At 34.9% G+C, this 24,539-nt stretch overlaps 3 protein-coding genes and 1 long non-coding RNA gene across 4 annotated transcripts; 3 read left to right on the top strand and 1 right to left on the bottom strand.

The window, feature by feature from the left end:
- The first annotated feature begins 1,060 nt into the window (after window positions 1–1,060).
- Window positions 1,061–3,324, top strand: LOC112764598 (phenylcoumaran benzylic ether reductase Betv6). The gene is made up of 5 exons (XM_025810276.3): window positions 1,061–1,592; window positions 1,675–1,809; window positions 1,905–2,148; window positions 2,595–2,798; window positions 2,898–3,324. The coding sequence occupies exons 1-5, from the start codon at window positions 1,407–1,409 to the stop codon at window positions 3,062–3,064; spliced, it is 936 nt and encodes a 311-aa protein (XP_025666061.1). The 5' UTR covers window positions 1,061–1,406; the 3' UTR covers window positions 3,065–3,324.
- Window positions 3,325–13,567: 10,243 nt separating this feature from the next.
- LOC112762573 (uncharacterized) lies at window positions 13,568–14,446 on the top strand. The gene is made up of 2 exons (XR_003182724.3): window positions 13,568–13,856; window positions 14,005–14,446. It is a non-coding gene; the product is annotated as an uncharacterized lncRNA (long non-coding RNA).
- A 5,767-nt stretch (window positions 14,447–20,213) lies between these two features.
- Window positions 20,214–21,524, bottom strand: LOC112762569 (protein RER1A-like). The gene is made up of 3 exons (XM_025808442.3): window positions 20,950–21,524; window positions 20,695–20,875; window positions 20,214–20,610 (listed from the first exon to the last, which is right to left on the bottom strand). Exons 1-3 carry the CDS (start codon window positions 21,354–21,356, stop codon window positions 20,563–20,565), a joined length of 636 nt encoding a protein of 211 aa, XP_025664227.1. The 5' UTR covers window positions 21,357–21,524; the 3' UTR covers window positions 20,214–20,562.
- On the top strand, window positions 21,522–23,971 carry LOC112762571 (uncharacterized). The gene is made up of 6 exons (XM_025808443.3): window positions 21,522–21,676; window positions 21,760–22,110; window positions 22,270–22,377; window positions 22,477–22,574; window positions 22,738–22,849; window positions 23,512–23,971. The coding sequence occupies exons 1-6, from the start codon at window positions 21,530–21,532 to the stop codon at window positions 23,761–23,763; spliced, it is 1,068 nt and encodes a 355-aa protein (XP_025664228.1). The 5' UTR covers window positions 21,522–21,529; the 3' UTR covers window positions 23,764–23,971.
- Window positions 23,972–24,539: the final 568 nt, after the last annotated feature.

Below are 24,539 nucleotides of genomic sequence, written 5' to 3'. Positions count from 1 at the left end.
CAAATATGTCTAGATACATTGAACATGGACAAAGCATTTTGAATAAAAATGACGTTCTAGAATGTAGTATTGACTATTGACAAGCAAACCACCCCCATTTGTTTGTGGTCGTGGAAGTCCATAGAACGTTCGAGAAAGTTTCTAATATCAATAAATACCCTAATGAAGTAATGATTTAAGAAAAAAAAATTAGCCAGCACTGTACTTTGACTACTTTCTAAGGATTTGAAACATTTTTTTTGGGTGACTAAGGATTCCAAACATTTAAATATTTAAAATATATTCTTTCGCTATTTTAATTAATAATTGATTTTAAGACATTAGTTAATAAAATCTTAAAATAATTAAATTTTTAAAAAATATTTAAAAAGGTTTAATTAATATATATTCCGAAATAATATCAAATTTACTATTATTAGAAGACGTTTAAATTTTTTATTTTATTAAATTTAAAATAAATCATTTTAATAAAATTTTTATACTAATAACCTCGAAATATACTTTAACTAAATCCTAAAAATAAAAAAATAAAAAATGTGGTTGAAAGAGAAATAGATGACAATTAATTTTTAGAGTAAACAATAAATAAGTTCTTGATTTTTTATTTCCTAGACAAATAAATTATTGACTAATTAAAAAAAATAAAAATGTCTCTTATTTTTTAAAATATAAGATATTTAAGTCATTTTAAAAGATTAATTTGTCTTTATATATTTTGAACGAAAAAAATTAAATGTTTCACATTTTAAAAAATTAGGGACATTTTTATATTTTTTATTATTTATATTATTTTAAATTAAAAAATTAAAAATTTATTTGTCTTTTATTTTTTCTAATTATTAATTGCCCTATTATGCTTATTTAAAAATAACATATGCAGAGACGCTTGACATGTGAAACGACACGTTATTGTTTTTTTTTATTTTACTGATAATAGAAAGACTCAAATTAGCAATTTTATAAGTGAATATGAAAACATCATGTCATTTGAGTTATAATTTATTGGCATGTTATTACGTGTTTAAAAGCATATCAGATTATCAGACAAATAGTCACAAAAAAAAAAAGATTATCAGACAAATCATTAAGAGCTGAAAACCGAATATTGAGATATGGTAATCCAATAATGAAAATTGAAACATATATAACAACTGATTTATCAAGAAATCAATAAATAGATAAGATTTTTAAACAAAAAAAATTAAAGACACTCAATACACGCGTTACTATATTGTTTAAATTAGAGTAGGTATTTTGTTTTGTTGTTCCCACCAACCCCTTTGCTTTGAGAAACAGATTCCCATCCATGGGTGGCAAACTTTTCCTATTTAAATGATTGAAGCATCCTAGAGCAACATATTGCATTCCATTTCGAAAAGTAATTGATCAAGTGAGTGAGAATACACATGGCTGGTGAGAAGAGCAAGATTCTGATCATCGGAGGCACCGGTTACATCGGTAAGCATGTAGTGGAAGCAAGCGCAAAAGGTGGCCACCCCACTTTTGCTTTGGTTAGGGAATCCACAATCTCCGACCCCTCCAAAGCACAACTCATCGACCATTTCAAGTCTTTGGGAGTTCATATAGTTCCTGTATGAATTTATTCACTTTATTCCCGTAATATGTTTATAGATATGAATTTAAAGTAATGAAACTAATTAAAATGGGGCGCAGGGTGATCTATATGATCATGAGAAGCTGGTGAAAGCTATAAAGGAGGTTGACGTGGTGATATCCACGGTGGGTCACGGGCAGCTTGCCGATCAGGTCAAGATCATCGCTGCTATTAAGGAAGCTGGTAACATCAAGGTTCGTGGCATAAACTTTGACTTGTTGAATTTGAATGGAATGAGTGATGTCCATGAATAACCAACTTAATTGGTTTGATATTTATTTGTTGGCAGAGATTTTTCCCTTCGGAATTTGGCAACGATGTGGACCGTGTGCATGCTGTGGAGCCAGCAAAATCTGCATTTGAAGTAAAAGCACAAATTCGGAGGAAGATTGAAGCCGAAGGCATACCTTTCACCTATGTCGTCTCCAACTGCTTTGCTGGCTATTTCTTGCCCACACTCGTGCAGCCTGGTGCCTTCGCACCTCCTCCTCCCAGAGACAAAGTCATTATCTTGGGCGATGGAAATCCCAAAGGTATATATTATTAATGGACGTATTAATGAACCGATTATTTTTTAATTTTTTAACTCATCAAAATAAAATCAATTTTTTATAACAATGCCGAATTGACCAATTTACATGACTCGGACTAAACCATAATTTTTTTTAGTTTTTTCACTTCCACAAACGCTATTGTTTTTGCAATCCTAAACTCTCAAACTCCTCCCACAACCTCACTATGCTGAACCTCTAGCTCTCATCCGTGTAACTGCTGTCATACCCAAATTCCCACCCTCTCTCAGCTCTAGTGTCTCTCAACCGATTTAATAAAGATTTCCAATCATAATATAACAGGTGTACACGTCTTAAAAGAAAAAGACATTTTTTTTGTCTTTATTAAAGTGATCCCCATTATTCTATATTCGTGTTTCTTTTCTATTCACAATACTAACAATCTTTGTGTGTTTGTGTTCATGTAGCAATTTTTAACAGCGAGGCAGACATTGGAACTTACACCATTAGAGCGGTGGATGACCCAAGAACACTGAACAAGGTTCTCTACATCAGACCCCCTAAGAACACTTACTCCTTTAATGAACTTGTTGCCTTGTGGGAGAAAAAGATTGGCAAGACCCTCGAAAAGACTTATGTCCCGGAAGAAAAACTTCTAAAGGATATTCAAGGTCTGTCCACACCCTAAATTAATTTCAATTAGTATAAAGTATAAACTAGTGCTAGTATCACAATCAAATAAATTAATATGCTGTTTTGTTTTGTTACAGAGGCACCTATTCCAGTCAATGTGATATTATCAATCAACCATTCGGTGTTTGTGAGGGGTGACCACACCAACTTTGAGATTGAGCCTTCTTTTGGGGTTGAGGCCTCCGAGTTGTACCCAGATGTCAAGTACACCACCGTGGAAGAGTACCTACACCAGTTCGTTTGACAGCTAAAAAACAAAAAAGAATGATGCTCATTATACAAAATAATTCAGATTTTTCTTTGGAGTTTGATGCAATCTGCTACCCTTGTTACTACTTGTTTGCTATGTGAGACTCTTGTGTTATGGTGCCCCAAATCAAAAGAGAAAAAGAAAATAAGGAAAAAAAAAGAAAGAGCTGGTGTGAAAATGGCGTTCAGTGTGTCATGTCTTTGATTATTTCATGGTGCAGAATATGTTTAAATGATGAGTTACATTAATATTCACTTATTGATGTCCTTTTTCTCTTTAAACAAGAGTATTCATCCAAATATTTATCAAATTTTCCAATTAGAAATGGCAAAATGGTTACGTAACCTGTATCTACGAGAGAATGATAATAATTAATTGAAAATTGAGAGCAATTAATAGTTTAAACTTCGGAATAGCATTGGCCGCTCCTGGAGCTACAGTGCATGAAGAAAATAATTGGAAGTGGAGGTCCACAAAAACAGAGAAAACAAAGATCCAAAATAAATGACACATACCAATAAATTGAAAATTCTACTAATAAAAGAAAAAAGAACAATACTAGCTTAGCAGGAGAATCTCCACCCTCCAGAGCCAGCCTTAACAACCAGATGCGGTTGGTAGAGAGCATCAATAATCAATAACCTTAATTCTACCTTTCGATGAATAATAAGTCATAACAGAGTGGTTAAGTAGTTAAAAGTACCATATACCCTGTACTTTTTGTTACAAATAATAACATTTTGGCTATGAGGTCACCCACTCTCTGGTTTTCAAATATTTTAGTTACTCATTTGCCTTTTTTGCTAATTAAAGGAACAGCAGAGGAACACGTTGGAGAAATTGGACAAATTAAATTTCCAATCATACATATGCCTCTTAGAATAAATTAATCTACAAGCATCAATGGAATTGAGAACATGACCCAACTCTATTATCAAAACTACTACAAGGCACACTTAATCTGCTTTACACCTTATGAATTTGTGTTGATTATGGCAAAAATTCTGCTATGAAAGAAAGGAAATTTGTTGGTAGAAGGAGGGTGGTGACGGAAAAGAAAGGTGAGGTGATGGTGGATGGGGGAGTGATAGATGGTGGTGAGGGTGAAGAGGGTAGAAAGTTTGGGTAAATCAGTAAATTTATATTTTATAAATATTTTTTTATTATTTACAGTTAATGAGAATTTAATTACAAAATTTGATATGGTATAAGGATTCGATTAAAAAGAAAAAAAAGTATAAAGACCTAATTGAAAATTCGAAAAAATTATAGGGATTGGCGGAGTAATTAAAAACTTTAATATATAATATCATTAAATTAAAATTTGCTACACATATAAATATGAATATAGTATTATATTATTAATAAATATAGTATCATAATAAGATTAATATTAATAATATATAATTAATATAGTACAGAGAAAGGCAAACGAGTAACTAAAATATTTGAAAACCAGAGAGTGGGTGACCTCATAGCCAAAATGTTATTATTTGTAACAAAAAGTACAAGGTATATGGTACTTTTAACTACTTAACCACTCTGTTATGACTTATTGTTAAAGAGTTAGAACTTAGAAACAAGTAGCGTACTATATTCAGGCGATGAGAGTTTTAAAACCGTGAAAATTCATTCCACCTAGTATAGTTACTTGGTAACTGATGCATTACGAAAAATCGATTTCTATCACGTATCTTAAATAGGAAGAGTAAAACATAAATCATCTCTAATAACTGCATTAACAGGCAGATGGAGGTCCGAGACACATACATTTCATCTACCAATAGGTGAATGCACAATTCCACTGGAAGATGTGATACACATCTATGGTCTCCCAACCGATGGTCGTGCTGTAAGTAGAAGGACGAACAATCGTTTTTCTCACATGATGGATGAATGCGTAGCCAATTTTGGGATACCGTCAGATGAAAATGATCATGTATCTAGTGCGATTAAGTTGTCATGGATCAAATAAATCCGTGATGCAAAAGCGTTGGACACTCTAGAGTTTGTGTAATGCTATGTCTGATGTCTCATATGCCACTTGATTGGGACCACTTTATTTCCTAACAAGTTGACGTCAATGGTGAGCTGCAAGTACTTGTCCCTGTTGAGAAATTTTTTAAAAATCAAAACTTATAGCTGGGAATCGACATGTTTGACATATCTATATAAGTTTTTATGTTAGGTCTCGCATTATTTTACGAAGGATATGGATGGTCCACTGATGTTGTTGCATATCTGGGCGTGGGAGCGAATACCTTGGCTTTCCATTCTTTCAGGTGGAGTCTTTCTGTTGGCATGAAGATAAAATTGTATTTTCATGTGAAAAATAGAATTACCATCTGGTAAATTGTATATTATTATATTAAGTCATTTTTGTTATGTTTCTAATTAGGGAGCTTAATATTTTCAGGTAGAATAATTTGAGGCAACACCAAAATCATAGAGCAATGAAGGTAGAGTTAAACCCCAAAATGATCTCTGAGATTGACATCGTGCACTAAAATCGTCCCTGAGATTCCAATTGCACTAATTATGTCCCTGAGATTGAAAAAATGCACCATATTAGTCCCTGACCTATTTTCCATTAACGACGTGGCATGATGACGTGGACTGTAAGTGACACGTGTCACTTCATGATTTGGCTACGTGTAATGGTATGATGATGTGATGACCAGTGACACGTGGCATGCTGACGTGGATGGTTGTGCCACGTGTCACAATGTTATTTGGCCACGTGTCCGTTTGTGCCACGTGTCGCAACAGTATTCGTCCACGTGTCATCCATTATGTCATCGTTGTATATGCATCAAATTAGTCCCTCACTTTGCATTAAGTGGCTCATTTTAGTCCCTGAAATTGAATGTCGTGCACCAAACTAGTCCTTTCACCAATTTTTTCTCATTTTTTTTCTATAAATTCAAAAATTTAATATCTTAGATACACTAATTTCAATTCTATTTTTTTATATATCGTTCAAATACAAGTGCTTTTATAAAAAATTTTAAGATTTTAGTTTTAATTATATAAATTTTTTTAATAATTTAACATTGGTAAATTTTGTAATATATAAGTATGTTATTATAAAAAAATAATTATATGATTGATTATACACATTTTTTTCATAAAAAAATATGTGTTTTTAACAATAAATTAATAATTAAAATAAATATTTTTTTTCTTATGAAATACACGTTTTCGTTATGTGTAAATGAGTTAGATTGAAAACACTTCAAACAGCCTCACTACCATCTTTGACCTCTACAGTCTAGACGAAAGAGGTTAGAGATGGTAATGAGGGAAGCTTGAAATACTTTCACGTCAACTCCAAGACGGCAGTTATTAGGGATATCCGCAAGAAAAAAATATTTTATAAAAGTACTGAAAGAAATCGGAGATGGTAGTGAAGGTGCTTGAAAGGCCTTCACGTCAACTCTAAATCGGCAGTTAGGATATTCGTAAGAGAAAAAATATTTTATAAAAACATTTTTATTTGAAGAACATGTGAAAAATAGAATTGAAATTAATGCATTCAAAAATATTGAGAATTTTGAATTTATAGAAAAAAATGAGAAAAAACTGGTGAAGGGACTAGTTTGGTGCACGACATTCAATTTCAGGGACTAAAATGAGTCACTTAATGCAAAGTGAGGGACTAATTCGGTGCATATACAACGATGACATAATGGATGACATGTGGACGAATACTGTTGCAACACGTGGCACAAATAGACCCGTGGCCAAATAACATTGTGACACGTGGCACAACCATCCACATCAGCATGCCACGTGTCACCGGTCACCACATCATCATACCATTACACGTGGCCAAATCATGAAGTGACACGTGTCACTTACAGTCCATGTCATCATGCCATGTCATCACGTCGTTAATGGAAAATAGGTCAGGGACTAATATGGTGCATTTTTTTCAATCTCAGGGACGTAATTGGTGCAATTGGAATCTCAGGGACGATTTTAGTGCACAACGCCAATCTTAGGGACTATTTTGGGGTTTAACATGTTAGGTAGATACTTGATGATATGCAAGCTGAAGTGGTAATAACTCAAAACATTGAATTATAATAACAATTAGTATCCTTGTCGTTATTAACATCTGCTTTGTTGATGTAACATTCTAATACATTTTATGTGGATTCCGTAAGTCCACATCCACCATGACGTGCAACAAGATGTATACGCTTATCATGAGGTACGAACTGTTGTTGGCCCTTTGATCAACTTTGAGATCATAGAATGACACCCAACTGATCGAGTTTGTCAGCAATTTGGCTATCCACAACCTCTATTTGGTCCAGAAAAGGATCTGGAGTAGCATCACAATGTTAGGTTGCATGGTGAATAGAACACTGACTATAGAGAATTCCATAGCGACTGGATCACTAGGTGGGATCTAAATTGACACCATTACATCATTGATGGTTTTCACGTGGATCCTTATTCACCTACTATTGAGTACACTGTTTTACGTTACATGAGTAGGGAAAAAAAAAAAGAACCAGTAACTTAATGTCAACATGTTACAACAATAATACTTTAATCACAACAACAACAATGCATCAAACACAAAGACAACATCTGAATTAATCAATAAACCCTACGAACATATTGATTTTCAAAAAACTACATCATAACTAACTATGCAATTGGACATGTGCAACTTGAACTCGACTCGGCACGATGAGGGCATCGACTATGCCTATGTTCATTGTCCCTACAAAGGTTGCATAATCGCAGATGACACATTTGGCGAGCATTCATTTCGTTCAAATATTGGGTTGATTTGAGTCGACCTTTACTACATCGCCTAGCTGCAGGATTAGGGATCAACCGTGGTCCGGTGTCAGCTGGCCATGTGCTTGGATCTCCAACTGGTACAAACTCAGTGTAAACTCTATGAATTTCGTCTATCTTGTAGACATCATGAACATAAACTCGCAAATCAAGACGCTAGTTGGCACAACATGTAAAAACTTGGTGACATGAATGTCAAATCACCTAGAAGTTACTATTGCTATAGATTATGTGCTTGAGGTCAACCGTGTATTTAACTCCACTAGGCATCTCACGAATCTCGAAAACTTCTTGTAAATTTGCCTGTAAATTTGCGCTCTTGAGCCTCTGCGCTCTTTCAGGTAAATAACTCATTCAAGCGGTAAAAGATTGCCCTTACTAATGTCGTCACAGGGAGATTGCGTGTATCTTTTAACACAGAGTTTATGCACTCAACCAGATTGGGTGTAATGTAAACCTAGCAATGCCCTTCATCGAAAGTCATAACCCACTACCGATGATCAATCCTGACATACCATTGAGTATATGCCTTTCTCCGCTCCCGCAATCGCTGGTACTGCTCGTTGTATTGTTGTTTTGTTTTTGAATACCCTACAAAAAAAATTGTTTCAAGATGATACTACTCATTACTAATTCAAAAAGTATATAACAAATTACAAATGTACAAAGATCAACTTTCTATAAAGAAAATGTTTAACTATATTTATGATGAATTTCTGCAAGTACGGTGCCTGGAATCTTCATAAGAAGTTCGATGCAATATGCTTGACACATAAAAGATGAAATGCCCCAGGAGGACTCCACACACTATTACTTATAGCCATTGCTGCGCTAATAGAGTTGCGCCAATCAGAAATAATATCGACACCATCTCTTCTGATGACAATCCTCTGTAGATTATTTAGGAAAAAGTGTCATGCGTCAGTAGTCTCTCCTTTAACGATGGTAAAAGCAAGTGGCACAATATTCTAGTTCTTATCTTAAGACACATCAACCGAAAGAGGTCCTTTGTATTTTTTATACAGATGTGTGTCGTCAATATGCACGAGTGGTTTGCAGTGTCGGAACACTCTAATGCATGGATGGAAGTTCCAAAATATTCAGGCACATTATTTTGACACCTTCCTCCACCTTAGATCTATGATATGCTAATATAGTATCTACTTGAACCATAGATCCTGGGTTCTGAGCACACATTGTCATACACCATGCAGGCAAATACTTAGAGAAAACTTCCCAACCACCAAAGACTTTGCAATTGACTTTTGCTTAAAAGATGGGTCAACTTCAACTAGAGGCCTTATAGCATTTGCAATTGTGTTTGAATCCAGTTTCGAATGGCCTTGAGAAATTGTCCCCATAGTACACATATGACTTTCATTGTATCGCCTAATTTTCCAATAACACTTTCGTTGAATCAAACTAGCCCCAAATTAGCCAACCACAACCTTTACCATACTGCAGGCATTTCATATAAAATATCAAAGGCTCAAACTCGTAGACCCTATAATCGACCCTTTTAAAAATTGTGTAATTCCTAATTACCATGAAAGGGAACACCTACAGACAACGAAAAACAATTTCAAAGTTCTATAAAAGTATATATCATTATATTTAACGTCTTAACTCAAAATAAAATTAAAATATCACTGATTTGTATTCGTTTTAATTTAAGCACTTACAATATCAAGCAAAATAATGTAACTTATTTGTTTCTTTTTATTTGGTGCAAACGAAGCATATTAACAATTACTGAAAAAACATGCAAAATTTGAAATATAGAAATAACCAATATTCTTTAAAAAATGATAGTCACATACCTGAGTTTACAAACTCAGGAAATTCTGGGGCGCATATAGCGTCGAGTCGAGGTCCAGAGCACGCATGAAAGATGGCAAATCAAAGGAATATTGGCTTGCTACTGTGTTCATTAAAGCATGCACTTTTTGGGACACTAGTTTTGTTCCCTTCATCATTTCTTCCCAACGTGTCATTATTGGCTAAGAACTGTTCTTCACTGTCACTACTGTTTACTTTCTAGTCTGTGTTGTCCTCTTCATTTAGCAAGAATTTGTTTGCTTCGTCACTAATAGTTAACTTCTCGAACTCAACATATAACTCTAGTGTCGACACTTGAGCCTAACTCCGTTGATAAATCATTAACATCTCTAGCATAGTGGCTTTATCAGTCACATTCATTAATTGAAATTGTATTACACTACCAAAGCCTTAACACTGGTTACATATATAAAATACTTTTGACTTTTTTTGAAATATCACCGTGTATGTGTTAACATAGTCCACTTTGTAATTCTACAAATGACATCGTGTAAGACATAATAAAAAAAATTAGATTCCTACAAATAAATTCCACACCTTCTCTGCATATGGTATAACATCACCATCAAAATATATTAATAAACTCACATTTCCTTCTATTACTCCTAAAAAAAAGAAGTTGTTGTATCTAAATTAAAAATCTTTGAGATATTGAAGTTAAAGAAAGAAAGAAACACCAAAAAAAGAAACAACACAATTCTGATAGAGGAGAAAGTATAAGTTTCTTTCTCATTTGGCTGCTAGCAATCCTTTATATAGATAAAAAAAATTAATATTTTTAACTACTCTTCACTACAAAATAGTGAATTTGGGTATAAATAATATTAAACTATTGCTATTTCACTTATAACAAGAGACTGACTCTGTTAAATCAACCTGATAAAGTGATTTTTTTGCTATTTGTGAATACTTGAAAACATCATTTTATGCACTGTGCATAAACATTTTTTTACAAAAAAAAATATTATTTTTTAACCTTCTCGCAACAAACAGATGACTTTTAATTTAAAAGAAAAACAAAAAGCATCTCACTATTTTTTTTAAACTAAGGTAAATAGCTTTATTGATATAAAAATTGGTCCAAAAACGGACAACAAACAAAGGTAAATTTGGAATTGTTCCACGAAAAATAAAAAATGTGAAAGACATCTATCATTTATTAGCAATTGAAAAAGAAATTAGATCATCTCATTTCTCTCATCTACTATTTTTTGAGCTAATCCTAAGCTGAGAGATGGTGCTCTGCAAAATCTTTTAAATATCAGTTTATTTTTTGCCTTTTAAAAACTGTCAGAATAAATTGGCCACCAGTTCGAGATTCGCATTCGGTTCTGCATTGCTCATGAACTCCTCTATGATGCTAACCCACCAACTTTAGCTCTCATTCGAAGCTATTAGCGAGAATATTAGTAAGAGTAGTAAAAAATTTAAACTCCTCCTCTGACTCTGTGCAAGATTCTTTCATTTTATTTTATTTTTAAATTATATTTATTCTTTTGTTGTTGGCGAAAAAGTCTGACTCTACTATATCCGAATATATTACTTTCTATACTATATCCGAATATATTACTTTCTAATTCTATGTGAAAGCATAATTCTAAAAAAAATTTTATATCAAAATTTGTTGGCCTTCTTCTTTTTTTTTTTTTAGGAATTGGTTTATCATTTTAATCAAACTTTTATAATTAATTTATTTCTGTCACAACACGTGAATACTCAATTATTATGTGTGTGAGTTAACAATTAATAATAGTAATTGCCAAAAAATTGTGGCCAAAAATGATATTGCCTGAATGCCTAAAAATAACATTGAAAATATATTTGTTTATTAAATTTTTTAAATTAAAAATTAAAATATTTATTTTTAAAATTTTAGAACTGGTTAAGTAATTACTCTAAATAATATATATGACCGTAAGTTCTATGTTATTATTTTTATAAGGAATTAATAAAATAGAATAATTAATAATAATATAGCTTTTAGTCCCATTAAAATTTCAAATTGTTGTTTTCATATTATTTTTAAGAAAATCTTTATTGAAATTCATAGTTATTAAATTCAGTTCGACCTGATCAGTTCAATTGAAAATTCGGTCATCCAATCATTTAACTAGGTCGAATTACTCGTTGAATTGCTTAAGCATTGGATTTTGATAAAAACCGATTTGATTTGGATGGGCTTCAGTAAAGCCAGTGATCCAGCCGGTTTATATAACTCAAACCGGGTCATGTTTATTTAAAAAAAAAAAAAACTCTTTCTTGTTCTCATCACTCTCTCCCTCAAACTCTCTCACCTCTCTCACGATTGGTGTCGCTGCGACCTCTCTCATCTCCGGTATCTCAAACTCTGTCGTGCTCTGTCACCGTCTCAAGCTCAGTTGCGTCTTCCTGCGTTCGCTTCGCCGAAAGCAAAAATAGACGGAACCAGCATCTGTTCCCTCGGGTAGTGGTCGTTGTCGTCTTCTTATTTCAACCGTGTGTTCAGTTGGTCAGCTTCCTACACCGTCTTGTGCTGTCAGTTGGTCCCTAGCCAAGTGAGCTTCAGCTTCCTTTAGCCCTGTTATTTTTTTTTTCAATTTCATTGCTGTAAATCATCAGCACACCTTGAATTTGTTGTTGAAATTTGAATTTGTTATTGAAATAATAATTTAACTAATTTTTTCTTTTGCTGTAAATCATATTTGGAGAATTGGAGGTAAAGTTTTTGTTGTTGAAAATTATCATAATTGAATTTGTTGTTAAACATTATCAATGAACTGAATTTATTGTTGAAAGTTGAATTTATTGCTAAATATCTCACTAAGCAATTTTTGTTGTTGTTGAAAAATATCACCAAATTAAATTTGTTGCTTATTATCGTCACTAAACCTTGAATTTGTCAGACACCAAAAAAAAAAAACCTTGAATTTGTTGCGGTAAATAATCACTTGCCTAGAATGAAACTATTTTGCATTGTATGATAGATAGTGTCTAGCATTTTTTGAATTTTGAATGGCAACACCTCATTAACTAATCTTTCATTGCAAATTGGTTTTAGGCTGGCATCAAAGATCGTAGCCAAATTCTCTTTCTTGTTAACATTTGGAATATATGGTTGAATTGGAATAACCATATTTTCAATGTTTATACTTTATGATGGTTAAATCGCAATAACCATATTTTTAATTGGTTTAGATGTTTACAATGGAGTTTTTTTTTGCTACAGAGTTCTTGAATAAATTATGTTGTTTGTTTATTGGTGAGGTTTGAAAGTAAATTTTGTAAAAGTTAATTATGATGAAAGTATCTTTAAACATGATGAAAAAGCCAATTTTAATTTTAATTTTATATTTTTATATATTTTTTAATTATAGCCAAGTTAACCAGAAGAATCAGTGATTTATTGGTTAAATTAGTGACCTACGACCATTGTTCTGAAAACTGAACCGGATTTGCCAGTTCAACTGGATTAACCGGAAACCGATCATTTAGCCAATTCGATTGAAGTACAAAACCGTTCTACAAAAAACTGGTCAAACCGGTGATTAACCGGTGAACCGGATGATTTTTTCCGGTTTTCAATTAAAAATTACATAAACCTAATGTTTTGAAAATCGGATCGAACCGACTGGTCGAACCGATTCAACCGGAAACCGGCAAAGAAAACGGTCCAATCCAGTGTATAAATTATAAAACCTTCCATCTAAAACCGTTAGTAAACCGCTGAACCGGCCGGTAACCGGGCGGTTGGATTGGACCGAGAACCGACCGGTTCTTTTAAACGCTATCGTTTTGAGCTCTTTTTTTTTTTAAAAAAAAGGAAACCAAAGCATAAACGCTCACCCTCAGGCCTCACCCACCCCCTTCCCCCAACACCCCCTAAGTGAAATTCAGAATTGAAAAGCAAAGCTTGCAAGTTAAAAAATTAGGGTTCTAGGTCCTGCCGCGCCGTCCGTTGTTCTCGGCGCCTCCGCACCGTCCGTTGTTCTCGGCGCCTCCGCGGCCTCCTCCTTCCCCCTGTCTCGAACCCAGCCACTCTCTTGTAGCTCGGTACGTCGTCTGGTTGAGGGTTGGAGCTACTTGCCGTCTGTTTGTTGCCGTCGTCTCCCCGGTCGCCATCGTCTGTTCGTCGCTCTGCTCTTCGTCGGAGGTTAGTGGCACTGCTTACAGGGTTTTTTCACTTCTTCGGGTCTTGCTTTTATTCTCTGTTTAGTGGATTTCTGAATGTGGATTGAAATTAAATTGTTGATTTTGTTTTGTTAAAACTCTTCTGCTGCTCTTTTTAATTTCTGAGGAAGTGGTGAAGTGGAGAAGAAGGAATAACAGTGGTCGTCGTCTGGTGGCCGTCTTGCTCGCCGTTGTCTACTCGCTGTCGCGCTCAACTGCTTAAATCGAAGGTCGGTGCACATTGCTAGTGCTTGTTCTTCTTTTTTTGTGCTTTGTTCAGAAGTGAGAATGAAGGGTTTAGGATTTTACTACTGTTAATGCTATTGTTGAATGATTAACTTTGCTGCTACTGCTGGGCTGTACTCTGTTTGGTTGTTTTTTTATGCTCTATTGAAAAAAAAATTATGCTTAAACTTTGATAATTCTTTGTTAATTTATGTTAAAATTTTGATCAATCTGCTGTCTGCTGAAAATGTTACTAATCTTTGTTAAAATTATGGTGAGGTGTGAGCTTTTATTTGTTCAATGTAATCACTTTGTTAAAATGATACTAAGCATGAGCTTTTATCTGAATGATTGAGTCTTCTCTATTGTATTGAACTGAATTTATTTATTAAATTTTTTAGTTAAATTTCGCTAAGTTGTATCTTGTTTTGAACTGATTAAAATGAATGATGGAATTTTTATTGTTGAATTTTTGTTGTTAAATCTTGTTTCCATTGAAAAAAAGAAACTAAAAGGAGAAGAAAGCTTCCACAAACTATAGAATATTAAGTTAATTCCCACAAAAAAACATAAGCAAATGTCATGAGTTATGCAAAATATATAGACTGTTAATAACCAGTAGCATAAACAACTTACATGAATTCCATGTATTGAAGTTTATTAATGATCATGTTTCACAGCAATAGCATAAGCAAATGTCAATGCTTCTACAAATTATAAACTGTTAATATCTATTTTTGTACAATTGTTCTCTCTGTTTTAGATGTTGAGTATTGCTAATTTCCAAAATGTCAGTGCTCGATCCCCTGCATATTTGGTCTATGTTCACTTATCTTTTCAATCATTTGGTTGCCAAAGAATCAAGGAGTTTTAATTTTTATTTGTGTTTTTAATGAGCTTCAAGTCAATAAAATTATTGAATGTTACCTCTATGATGTATTGCACATAAGATGCTTTTCCATTAAAATTTAGCTTATATAAAGGACATATATATTTGGTAACAATTGTAATTGGGAACTTTCAACTGGTACTTTCTCATGTTTTTAGAGTTTTGCATATTTTTAATAAGCTTACTTGTATAAAGCACCTTATAATTTATTTATTATTTTATTTTAAAACGGTTTTTCTAGTTGAACCACGGTTGGACCGGTTGAACCAATAAACCAGTAAACCAGTGACTAGAACGGTTTGATGACCGATCCGATTCTCAGAACCTTGCACAAACCCTCCACTTTCTCTCTCTCTCTCTCTCTCTCTCTCACACACACACACACACTCACTACCACGGAACCCTAGCCCTCCTCTCTCTCTCTCAGCTCCACGGAACCCTAGCACCCCCAGCCAACAGCAGCAGCAGCCAGCGCCCAGTTCCTAGCGCCGCCGTCGCCGACGAACTCTTCTCCTCAGCCAGCGTCCAGCCCCGGTGTCGCCGATCCTCTTTTCCTAGATCCCTTCTCCTCGCGTCGCTAGGTCTTCTTGGAGAAAGGCGGCAACGCCAACAGCAGCTCCTATTTGTTTTGTTTTGTTACAGAGGCACCTATTCCAGTCAATGTGATATTATCAATCAACCATTCGGTGTTTGTGAGGGGTGACCACACCAACTTTGAGATTGAGCCTTCTTTTGGGGTTGAGGCCTCCGAGTTGTACCCAGATGTCAAGTACACCACCGTGGAAGAGTACCTACACCAGTTCGTTTGACAGCTAAAAAACAAAAAAGAATGATGCTCATTATACAAAATAATTCAGATTTTTCTTTGGAGTTTGATGCAATCTGCTACCCTTGTTACTACTTGTTTGCTATGTGAGACTCTTGTGTTATGGTGCCCCAAATCAAAAGAGAAAAAGAAAATAAGGAAAAAAAAAGAAAGAGCTGGTGTGAAAATGGCGTTCAGTGTGTCATGTCTTTGATTATTTCATGGTGCAGAATATGTTTAAATGATGAGTTACATTAATATTCACTTATTGATGTCCTTTTTCTCTTTAACTGGCTCTCTCTTCTTGTGTTCAGAGCCAATGTTTTAAATTTTTTTTTTATCTTAAATTCTAAATTTTAAGTCACACCCTTAAATCTTAAAGAAAAAGTACGGAGTGACAATGAGTTTAGTATATACAATGTGTATAACAAGGATTAAATTAAAATTATAATCAGTTAATAATTAATTTAATTAATTTCTAATCATTTCAAATTTTAAATTTTAAATAAATAAAGATTTAGTTATGGAAAAGTTACGTATTGCTCCATTTTATGCGTACGCTTATTTGGAATTGGACCTTCACAAAGAACTCCAGAAATTGAATATCTTCGCCGGAGCCCCTGACCTTGTCGCACTCAATGTCGTCCCCTCCATCGTCGACCTCTTCAACCATTGCCATCGACGTCATTTAGCTCCTCCAGGACCTCACTAACGAGGATGTCCTCGACGACAATGTTGAACCGGCTAAGGTTTTAGTTGATGCTTTGATAGAGAACAATGTTCTCGAGCTCCTGGTGCAGATTTTTTACCGGCTCAACGATTTTATCCCGACAATTCTGCCGCAGTTTACGCGATGCTTGCAACGATAGAGAATCTTATCGAAGTGAAGCCGACAGTGGTAGAGTTAGTTTGCGAGAAGACGAAGCTAATGAAGCGGCTGCTCGAGAAGAATAACGTATAATTATTACAGTGAAATTAAATTAACGAGTTCCGCAATTGGATGTTTAGTCCACTAAGGATGTAGATGATTATTTTAATTCTTAATTGGATGATTATTTTGTTTAATTCAGTTTAAGTATATACAATTAACAAATGCTAGATGGTCATTTCACTAGATAATCGGATGATTGTTTTAATAGCTACGTGGATGGTTGTTTGATGGCCGGTGAGAGAGCTTCTAACGCTGGAGAGGTGGAATGATTGATGAGGATGGGATAGCAGACTGTTTGGAGAGGGTGTTTGGGTAAATTCCTTTGATAAGTTAGGATTAAGATGTTAATTTTTTGAAATAACTGTTTATTTTTTTTTTTGTATTGAGCCAAATTCAAAACCCATCGTACATATTGTCAAGATCTTTCTTGTCTCTCTAATGGAGTTCAATCTTAAATTATTGACCTAAATTTAAAGTTGACTAATATTGGCTAATTTTAGTAGTTTTTTATTTTTTATTTTTTTTAAAGCTCAAGGTCCTTAGGACTCAACTAGTTCAATGCAGACCTTTCTGTTTGCAGCACTTAATGACATGAGCTAAACAAGAATATTGCATCCATGAATATTCATCCAAATATTTATCAAAATTTCCAATTAGAAATGGCAAAATGGTTACTTAACCTATATCTACGAGATAATGATAATAATTAATTGAAAATTGAGAGCAATTAATAGTTTAAACTTTGGAATAGCATTGGCCGCTCCTGGAGCTAGAGTGCATGAACAAAATAATTAGAAGTAGGTCACAAAACAGAGAAAACAAAGATCCAAAATAAATGACACATACCAATACATTGAAAATTCTACTAATAAAAGAAAAAAGAACAATACTAGCTTAGCAGGGGAATCTCCACCCTCCGGAGCCAGCCTTAACAACCAGATGCGGTTGGTAGAGAGCATCAATAATCAATAACCTTAATTGTACCTTTCGATGAATCTATGTCCATCTCAGTACGCTACTTGTTTCTAAGTTCTAAGTTCTAACACTCTAACCATAAGTCATAACAGAGTGGTTAAGTAGTTAAAAGTACCATATACCCTGTACTTTTTGTTACAAGTAATAACATTTTGGCTGAGGTCACCCACTCTCTGGTTTTAACATATTTTAGTTGGTGAATGCTATTGTGGCTAAAAGGTAGTGTCTATTTATTAAAAAAGGTTAAAAATTAATATTTAATTTAAAAAATATAAAAATAAAAAATCAAAATTTACTACAAAAGATAAAGTTAGGCAAAATTTAGGTATCAATTCATAGGTATTATAGAATTAGCCATTTTAGTTACTGGTTTGCCTTTCTTGATAATCAGAGTGAACAGCAGAGGAACACGTCGGAGAAGTTGGACAAATTAAGTTTCCAATCATACATATGCCTCTCAGAATAAATTAATCTACAAGCATCAATGGAATTGAGAACATGACCCAACTCTATTATCAAAACTACTACAAGGCACACTTAATCTGCTTTACACCTTTTGAAGGAAAGTAAATGGTATAATGACTCTTGTCATAATATATCGTGTCCAATATTTCATGAATCATAACCGGATGCTTCATTAGTAAGTCAAAGCCTTACCAATGGGAAGGGAAGCTTAACTATTAGTCTATTACACCTACACCATAGTTTAACAAACAGATTAATAATTATTACTATCTAGACATTGGCAATTGCCAATAGCATGATAATTTGTGATTCCTTTTCGGAAGGTGGAGTAAGAATCAATTCTGCAGACCAATCATGCCATGATGTGCAATGATGGCATATGAAGTACAAGTGCATAACACATTAAAGCCAAAGAAACTTGTTAATCTATTTTATTTTAGCATAATTAGATAGCAATAATAGTTGGCGGCAGAATTTAATTAAACTCTTTTCAAATCAAAGGAAAAGGAAAGAATTTCAACAGCATTTCTTGTTTGATTCTTTCAATTATTCCAACAATAGAAGAACTACATTTGGTAAACAACTCACTCCAGCCACCAAATTTATATCAAATCATATATATGTACAAATAAATGAAGTAATCTTGTTTTCTCAAAGTAATATAAATATATAATGGCAAGTACTTGATGTTTATATGCTATCTTTTGTATTGACTTGGATGTGTGTATTGTTGGAGGAGAGAGTAAGACCATCATTGGTGTTGTTACTTGTATGATTATGATGTGAATAATCCATAACCGGTGCCGGCGCTGGTGCCGGTGATGAGGCCAGTTTCCCTTCAGCTACCTCCGACTTGGTTGGCAATGGTGCTGTTGTTATCATGTAATTGTGTGTGTAACCAATCATTCTTCTCGCCTTCATTCCCTCTGTAACTGTCACACTCCCTGCAAAGTTGCCTACATAAATTTAAACAACATTCATTAATTATAGGAATGAGGAGTAAGCAAACACAATATAGTTAAAAAGAAATCATGTTTATGTGTTGATATGCATACCATTTACATCGAGGTCAGCCTTTGAATTTTCTGACAAGAGTATAAGAGTGGGTGTGATGATTGTAAGCAACGCCCAGAAGAAGAATATTGGAACGAGAGTTTTTTCACTCATTTGTGACGCCTACACCAATTTCATGCACCTCTAATATGTAATATATATCTTCTTATTAACTAACTATTATTATGTGTCAGGGAAGAGAAGAGAAGAGGAAAAGAAAGAAAGGAAGAAAGGAAAGAAGACAATGTTTTTGGGTTCAAAACATAGCTGGCCATGTTTAAAACATAACTGCTATAGAAAAATTTAATAACTAATTTGATATTGGATATATTATTTTCAATATGCATTATAAATAAACCAGTATTAGAGTCAAGGATTAACAACTAAACTTGTGATTTGTTTTCTTGGTTGTTGGATGGTTGTTATAGCAATTGATATGGTTGGCTGTTTATTCCAAGTCAGAATCTCTCGTGGCTTCCTACCATTGGCCCTCATTCTAGTATTATTTTCTTTTTTTAATAAACCCGTGCCCCTCTCTTATTGATGTTTACCCCCAACTAGTACATTATAATGCAACCTTTTTATAATAATAGCAATAACAAAAACACTATTGGCACGTACACTATAGGTTGACATAATAACAGTCTGCTAAGTTGTTTTTTCTAATCATACAGATATTTTCTTTCCATTTTTTAGTCAAACACCATCCACTAGCTTAAGATAACACCTCCATACTTCACTTTTCTATATAGAATTTTATATATTTGCATTTCTACTCCCTTGGAGGAATTTCTGACGTGTTCCCATAGTAGTAATTAAGGCAAGTGAGCACCCTATGGAATAATTCACATGATTCGAAACTACGTTGAAGTTGCCGGCATTCTAATTTCTAAGAAATAAAATAACATTAGGGGTTAAAACAGTTACACTAAAAACCAAAAGCAGATATCTTAAGATGCTTGCTTGCTGACAGTTTTTACGATTAAAAGAAACATAATTTCTTTCCAAATGTCTCTGTCTTATTTGCTTAATATTTTGGCATCCACTTGCAAATGTAGAAATGTACAATCCATACTTATATCCATCTAGAGTCACGAACGTTCGAACTCCCTTTTCAATCAAGAGTGAAGAACGCTATAGAAGGTTCCTTCGAAGTCTCAAACAATGAAAGAGATCAGACAAAGCCAGAAATAAAAGGCTAAAGTAACAGCCTAATAATAATTGTAAGAATTACAAAGTCAATCAAGGAAGATACCAGCTGTATCAGCTAGTTTTTCCCCTCAACTACAAACAAATAACTAGAAGCTATACTAACAATTTAAATCATCGTCGGAAGCCAAGTGAAATTATGGCTTGCAGGAAATTCCACTCTTTTTTCTGGTGTTGTTGTACCTCTATGAAAAAATAGAGAGATATCAGTATATCACTCTCGACATTGTAATGAAACAAATGAGTGACAATGGTAGGGGAAGGGTCACCTTCTTATGAAGGTTGAATGGAACATATTTGTATTTGATCATGTGCATGATTTGGCGCTTCATTGTGAGAATGAAGAGAACAATCCAATAGCAGAGGAGTATGGGCCAGAAAACAGGGACATCAAGCACAGATATGAATGTCATCAGGAAGGCATAACACACTGCCTTTGTGATTGAAAACCTGTGTGCATGCATGTATATCAAAGCATATACTAGACATGAATTAATGAAAGAACTAGTGGAGGGAAATAATACCAGAACTTAAACTCGGGTAGGCGACGAACGAAAGGCTTGAACTCATCATCATCATGAGGATGATGATCATGATGATGGTGATGATGAGGATCGTCGTTGGGTTCCAAAACATCGATCTGGGGATCAAGTTGGGGAGAAAGGAAACCGATGAGGAGGTTGAGAATGTAGGTGCTGAGGCCGTATGAGATGATGTAGAAGCCTCGAACATAGTAGACCCTGAGGACGTAGATCCCAGCAGCAAACAGTGTCGCTATCCATCTTTGCCCCGCGTGTGGGGCCCACTGATCCAAGTAATACTGTAACTTCTTCCGTAACTCCTTCCGAAACTTGCTTATACGTCTCCGCGCCACCCTCCGCGACGGCGACGGCAACGACGACGACGCATCCTCCTCCCCGTCTTCTTCCATTCGATATTTAGTTGCATTCGGATCCCATCTTCCTCTTCCTTGAATTTCATCTTCCTAGCTTAACAGACCAGCCCAGTTCATTTGGGCCGGCCCATTTCAAATTTAGCATTGATCGAGGTTTAGGAATTAGGGCGCGGAAAAAAGGCGGCAAGGTCGTAGGAAGCGAGCCAGCAATGGGAGCCGAACAACCGTTCCCGGAAGCAGAAGCAGAGGCTTCCATGGTGGTGGGTCTCCAACCCTCAGCCATGGTCGACACCATCGCCCTCGTTGACTCCTCCTTCCTCGATGGAATTCCCGGCGAACCCGGTGGCTCCATTCCCGTCTGTCTCTCTCTTCCAATCTACTTACTACTCTAGTTTATAATAATCAAGAATTCTGCTGCTATTGCTCTTGTTCCGTACAGGTTGGCATTGAAGAGCTTGATTATATACGGAGAGAGCTGAAAGAGGATCACGGTGAGAAGACCATCGCTGGAGGCAGTGTTGCCAACACCATCCGCGGCCTGCGCACTTCCTTCGGAATTCCCACTGCAATTATTGCTGCCTACGGGGATGACCACCAGGGGAACCTCTTTCTCAACAACATGAGCTTCAATGGAGTCAACCTCTCCTGCCTCCGCAAGAAGAAAGGCCACACTGCTCAGTGCGTCTGCTTGGTTGATCACTCAGGCAACCGTACTATGCGTCCCTCTCTCTCCAATGCTGTCAAAGTTCAGGCACACGAACTCGTTCGAGAGGACTTCAAGGGTTCCAAGGTTTGCTTCATCAAATTCATTCTTCATGAAAGTGAATGTGCATTTGCTTGCATAATAAATCCTTGCTTCTGTCTAACTAGGTCTACCACTACTAGTTACATTAGATATTATCATCTAAGGGTTCCCCGTGAACTTAGTTGCTGCTATATTACATTTCAGTGGCTGGTTTTGAGGTATGCAATTCTCAATTTGGAAGTTATTCAAGCAGCAATCTCTTTGGCCAAACAGGAAGGTCTTCTTGTTTCTTTGGATTTGGCCAGTTTTGAGGTACTAACCACCACAATTTGTTTTTCTTCTTCTTTTATTCTCTTCCATGAAAAAATTAATGAAGCTAACTGTTTTCTAATACATCTTTTCTTTGGCAAGCTGGTGAGGAAATTTAAGCCACCACTTATGAAGTTATTGGAGTCTGGCAATATAGACCTCTGTTTTGCCAATGAGGATGAAGCAACGGAACTTCTAAGGTGAGGTGACTGTCATTTGGATTTGGATTGTACCCTGCGGCATATAGGAGGTTCCTGAACCCTAATTGAATAAATAAACCATTTTCCATGCTATTAATTGTCATAATTTTCATATGTATTCTCCAGTCCTTTTCCACTCTTTTGATACATTACATCCATTTAGGGATGAGCATAATGCCGATCCAGTTGCTGCTGTAGAATTTCTAGCTAAGTATTGCAAATGGGCTGTGGTAACTTTGGGCCATAATGGATGCATTGCTAAACATGGCAAGGAGGTGCGTAAATCACCTCAATTGTAATTTTTCCTGCTGGCTTCTTTCCCAATCTCGTTCTCTTTTGCTTTGGTTGGAAAATGTGTAGTTGACTCTGCTGTGAACTGTTTGCTGTTGTGCGTTGATCACTTGGAGAACATGACTAACTATACAATCATGGTAGTTTGGTTCACACTGCAGGAATTTGTTCTCAAGCCATTGCCTCCCAATATAGTGCATATCAGGATCTGATTTATGAAGCTTTCCTGCTGGGATTTTATTTTATTTAGTTTCTTGCATTAGATTTTATAGGCTTAAAATTTGTGTTTTGCCTACCAAAACAATTGAGATATATCAAAATCTTTAGAGGTAATAAGGGTGGGAGGTAGAAGGGTGTGCCCAAAGGCATTCTTCATTCTCTTATATCGTCCTTATCAGCAAAATTCACCATGTATAGGAGCATGGGACTAGTTATTTGCAAAAAATATTTTAATTGTGTTATGATGAATGCATATTAGGCACATCATTATGATCTAAACTGGAAAACCATTAAGATAAAGTTCAGGTTTTCTTGGTAGTTTTACATTTGTGGCACTCGATCATAATGTCAACTAGTTTAAAGCTCATGTGATTAATGATCTAATATCTATCTGCTATCATGAACTATGCTTCTCTTTCCATGTTAGATGGTACGGGTCCCGGCCATAGGAGAAGCAAAAGCAATAGATGCTACTGGAGCAGGGGACCTTTTTGCTAGTGGATTTTTGTATGGAATGGTGAAGGGTTTGTCCCTTGAAGAATGTTGCAAAATAGGTGCATGTAGTGGCGGATCTGTTACCCGCTCTCTTGGTGGTGAGGTGACATTAGAGAATCGGCAATGGCTGTACAAGCAGATGAAGATAAGAGATCTTCACATGCCTGATGGCATATGCGAATGAACAGCGGCAGTGAAGTGAAATAAACTTCAGGCGCCCGTTTCTTCTTGCATAATTTTTGTTCACTTTTCTCCCTCAAAATTTTGTTCTTATTCGGTTGGCAAATGCATGGCCATATACGACAACTTTACTATATATAGTTCGAATGCTTGATAATCTAGCTGGGTTAGCACTTAGCAGGTAATGTTAACGGAAACAAAATTTGATGACACTATGAACTGTCATTCTAGCTTTATATGATTCTCTCTACTTTTTTTTTTTTGGTAAGAGAGACTTTTTTTTTTCTCACTTATCATTTACTTTTAATACCAAAAATGAAAAAAATATTTAAAAAAACATAACATTATTATTATTATTATTATTATTATTATTAGAATTTTGCTAACGTGTTTTAAGAATACATATTTTAAAAATATTATAAAAAATATTTTACTGAAAATTATCGAAGAATTTTTTTTATATTTTTAATATATTGTTGATATAAAAAATTTAGAATATTTTATTATTAAAAAAATATACTTTTAAAGGCATAAGTTAGTCAAATTATTCTTTTTATTATTTAACAATGTATTAGTACTAGAGGTAACAAACAGATCGAAATTCATCGGGTTGGTTCACGTAATCCGCTAAAAAGGTGTGCTGGGCTAGAAATTTGAGACCGCCAAATTTAAAAAGCATGCCTAACCTGCTTAATCCGTGAGCTTTGGCGGGCTTTGGTGGGACGGGGCACATCCCACCGGGCCAGACATTTTTTTTGTCAGGGTTATTTTTTTACAAAT

The sequence above is a fragment of the Arachis hypogaea genome, chromosome 17 (assembly GCF_003086295.3).
Source record: "Arachis hypogaea cultivar Tifrunner chromosome 17, arahy.Tifrunner.gnm2.J5K5, whole genome shotgun sequence".
NCBI lineage: Eukaryota > Viridiplantae > Streptophyta > Magnoliopsida > Fabales > Fabaceae > Arachis > Arachis hypogaea.
Note: the sequence above shows the minus strand (reverse complement) of the source record. Positions and strands in the feature narration are given on the sequence as shown.

Coding starts and splice junctions, on each gene's coding strand:
- LOC112762571 (XM_025808443.3), top strand. CDS start 21,530: ATGGGAGCCGAACAACCGTTCCCGGAAGCAGAAGCAGAGGCTTCCATG. Junction 22,378..22,476: donor TGGATTTGGCCAGTTTTGAG/GTACTAACCACC, acceptor TTCTTTGGCAAG/CTGGTGAGGAAATTTAAGCC. Junction 22,850..23,511: donor TTGCTAAACATGGCAAGGAG/GTGCGTAAATCA, acceptor TTTCCATGTTAG/ATGGTACGGGTCCCGGCCAT.
- LOC112762569 (XM_025808442.3), bottom strand. CDS start 21,356: ATGGAAGAAGACGGGGAGGAGGATGCGTCGTCGTCGTTGCCGTCGCCG. Junction 20,876..20,949: donor CTACCCGAGTTTAAGTTCTG/GTATTATTTCCC, acceptor GCATGCACACAG/GTTTTCAATCACAAAGGCAG. Junction 20,611..20,694: donor CATTCAACCTTCATAAGAAG/GTGACCCTTCCC, acceptor ATTTTTTCATAG/AGGTACAACAACACCAGAAA.
- LOC112764598 (XM_025810276.3), top strand. CDS start 1,407: ATGGCTGGTGAGAAGAGCAAGATTCTGATCATCGGAGGCACCGGTTAC. Junction 2,149..2,594: donor GGGCGATGGAAATCCCAAAG/GTATATATTATT, acceptor GTGTTCATGTAG/CAATTTTTAACAGCGAGGCA. Junction 2,799..2,897: donor ACTTCTAAAGGATATTCAAG/GTCTGTCCACAC, acceptor GTTTTGTTACAG/AGGCACCTATTCCAGTCAAT.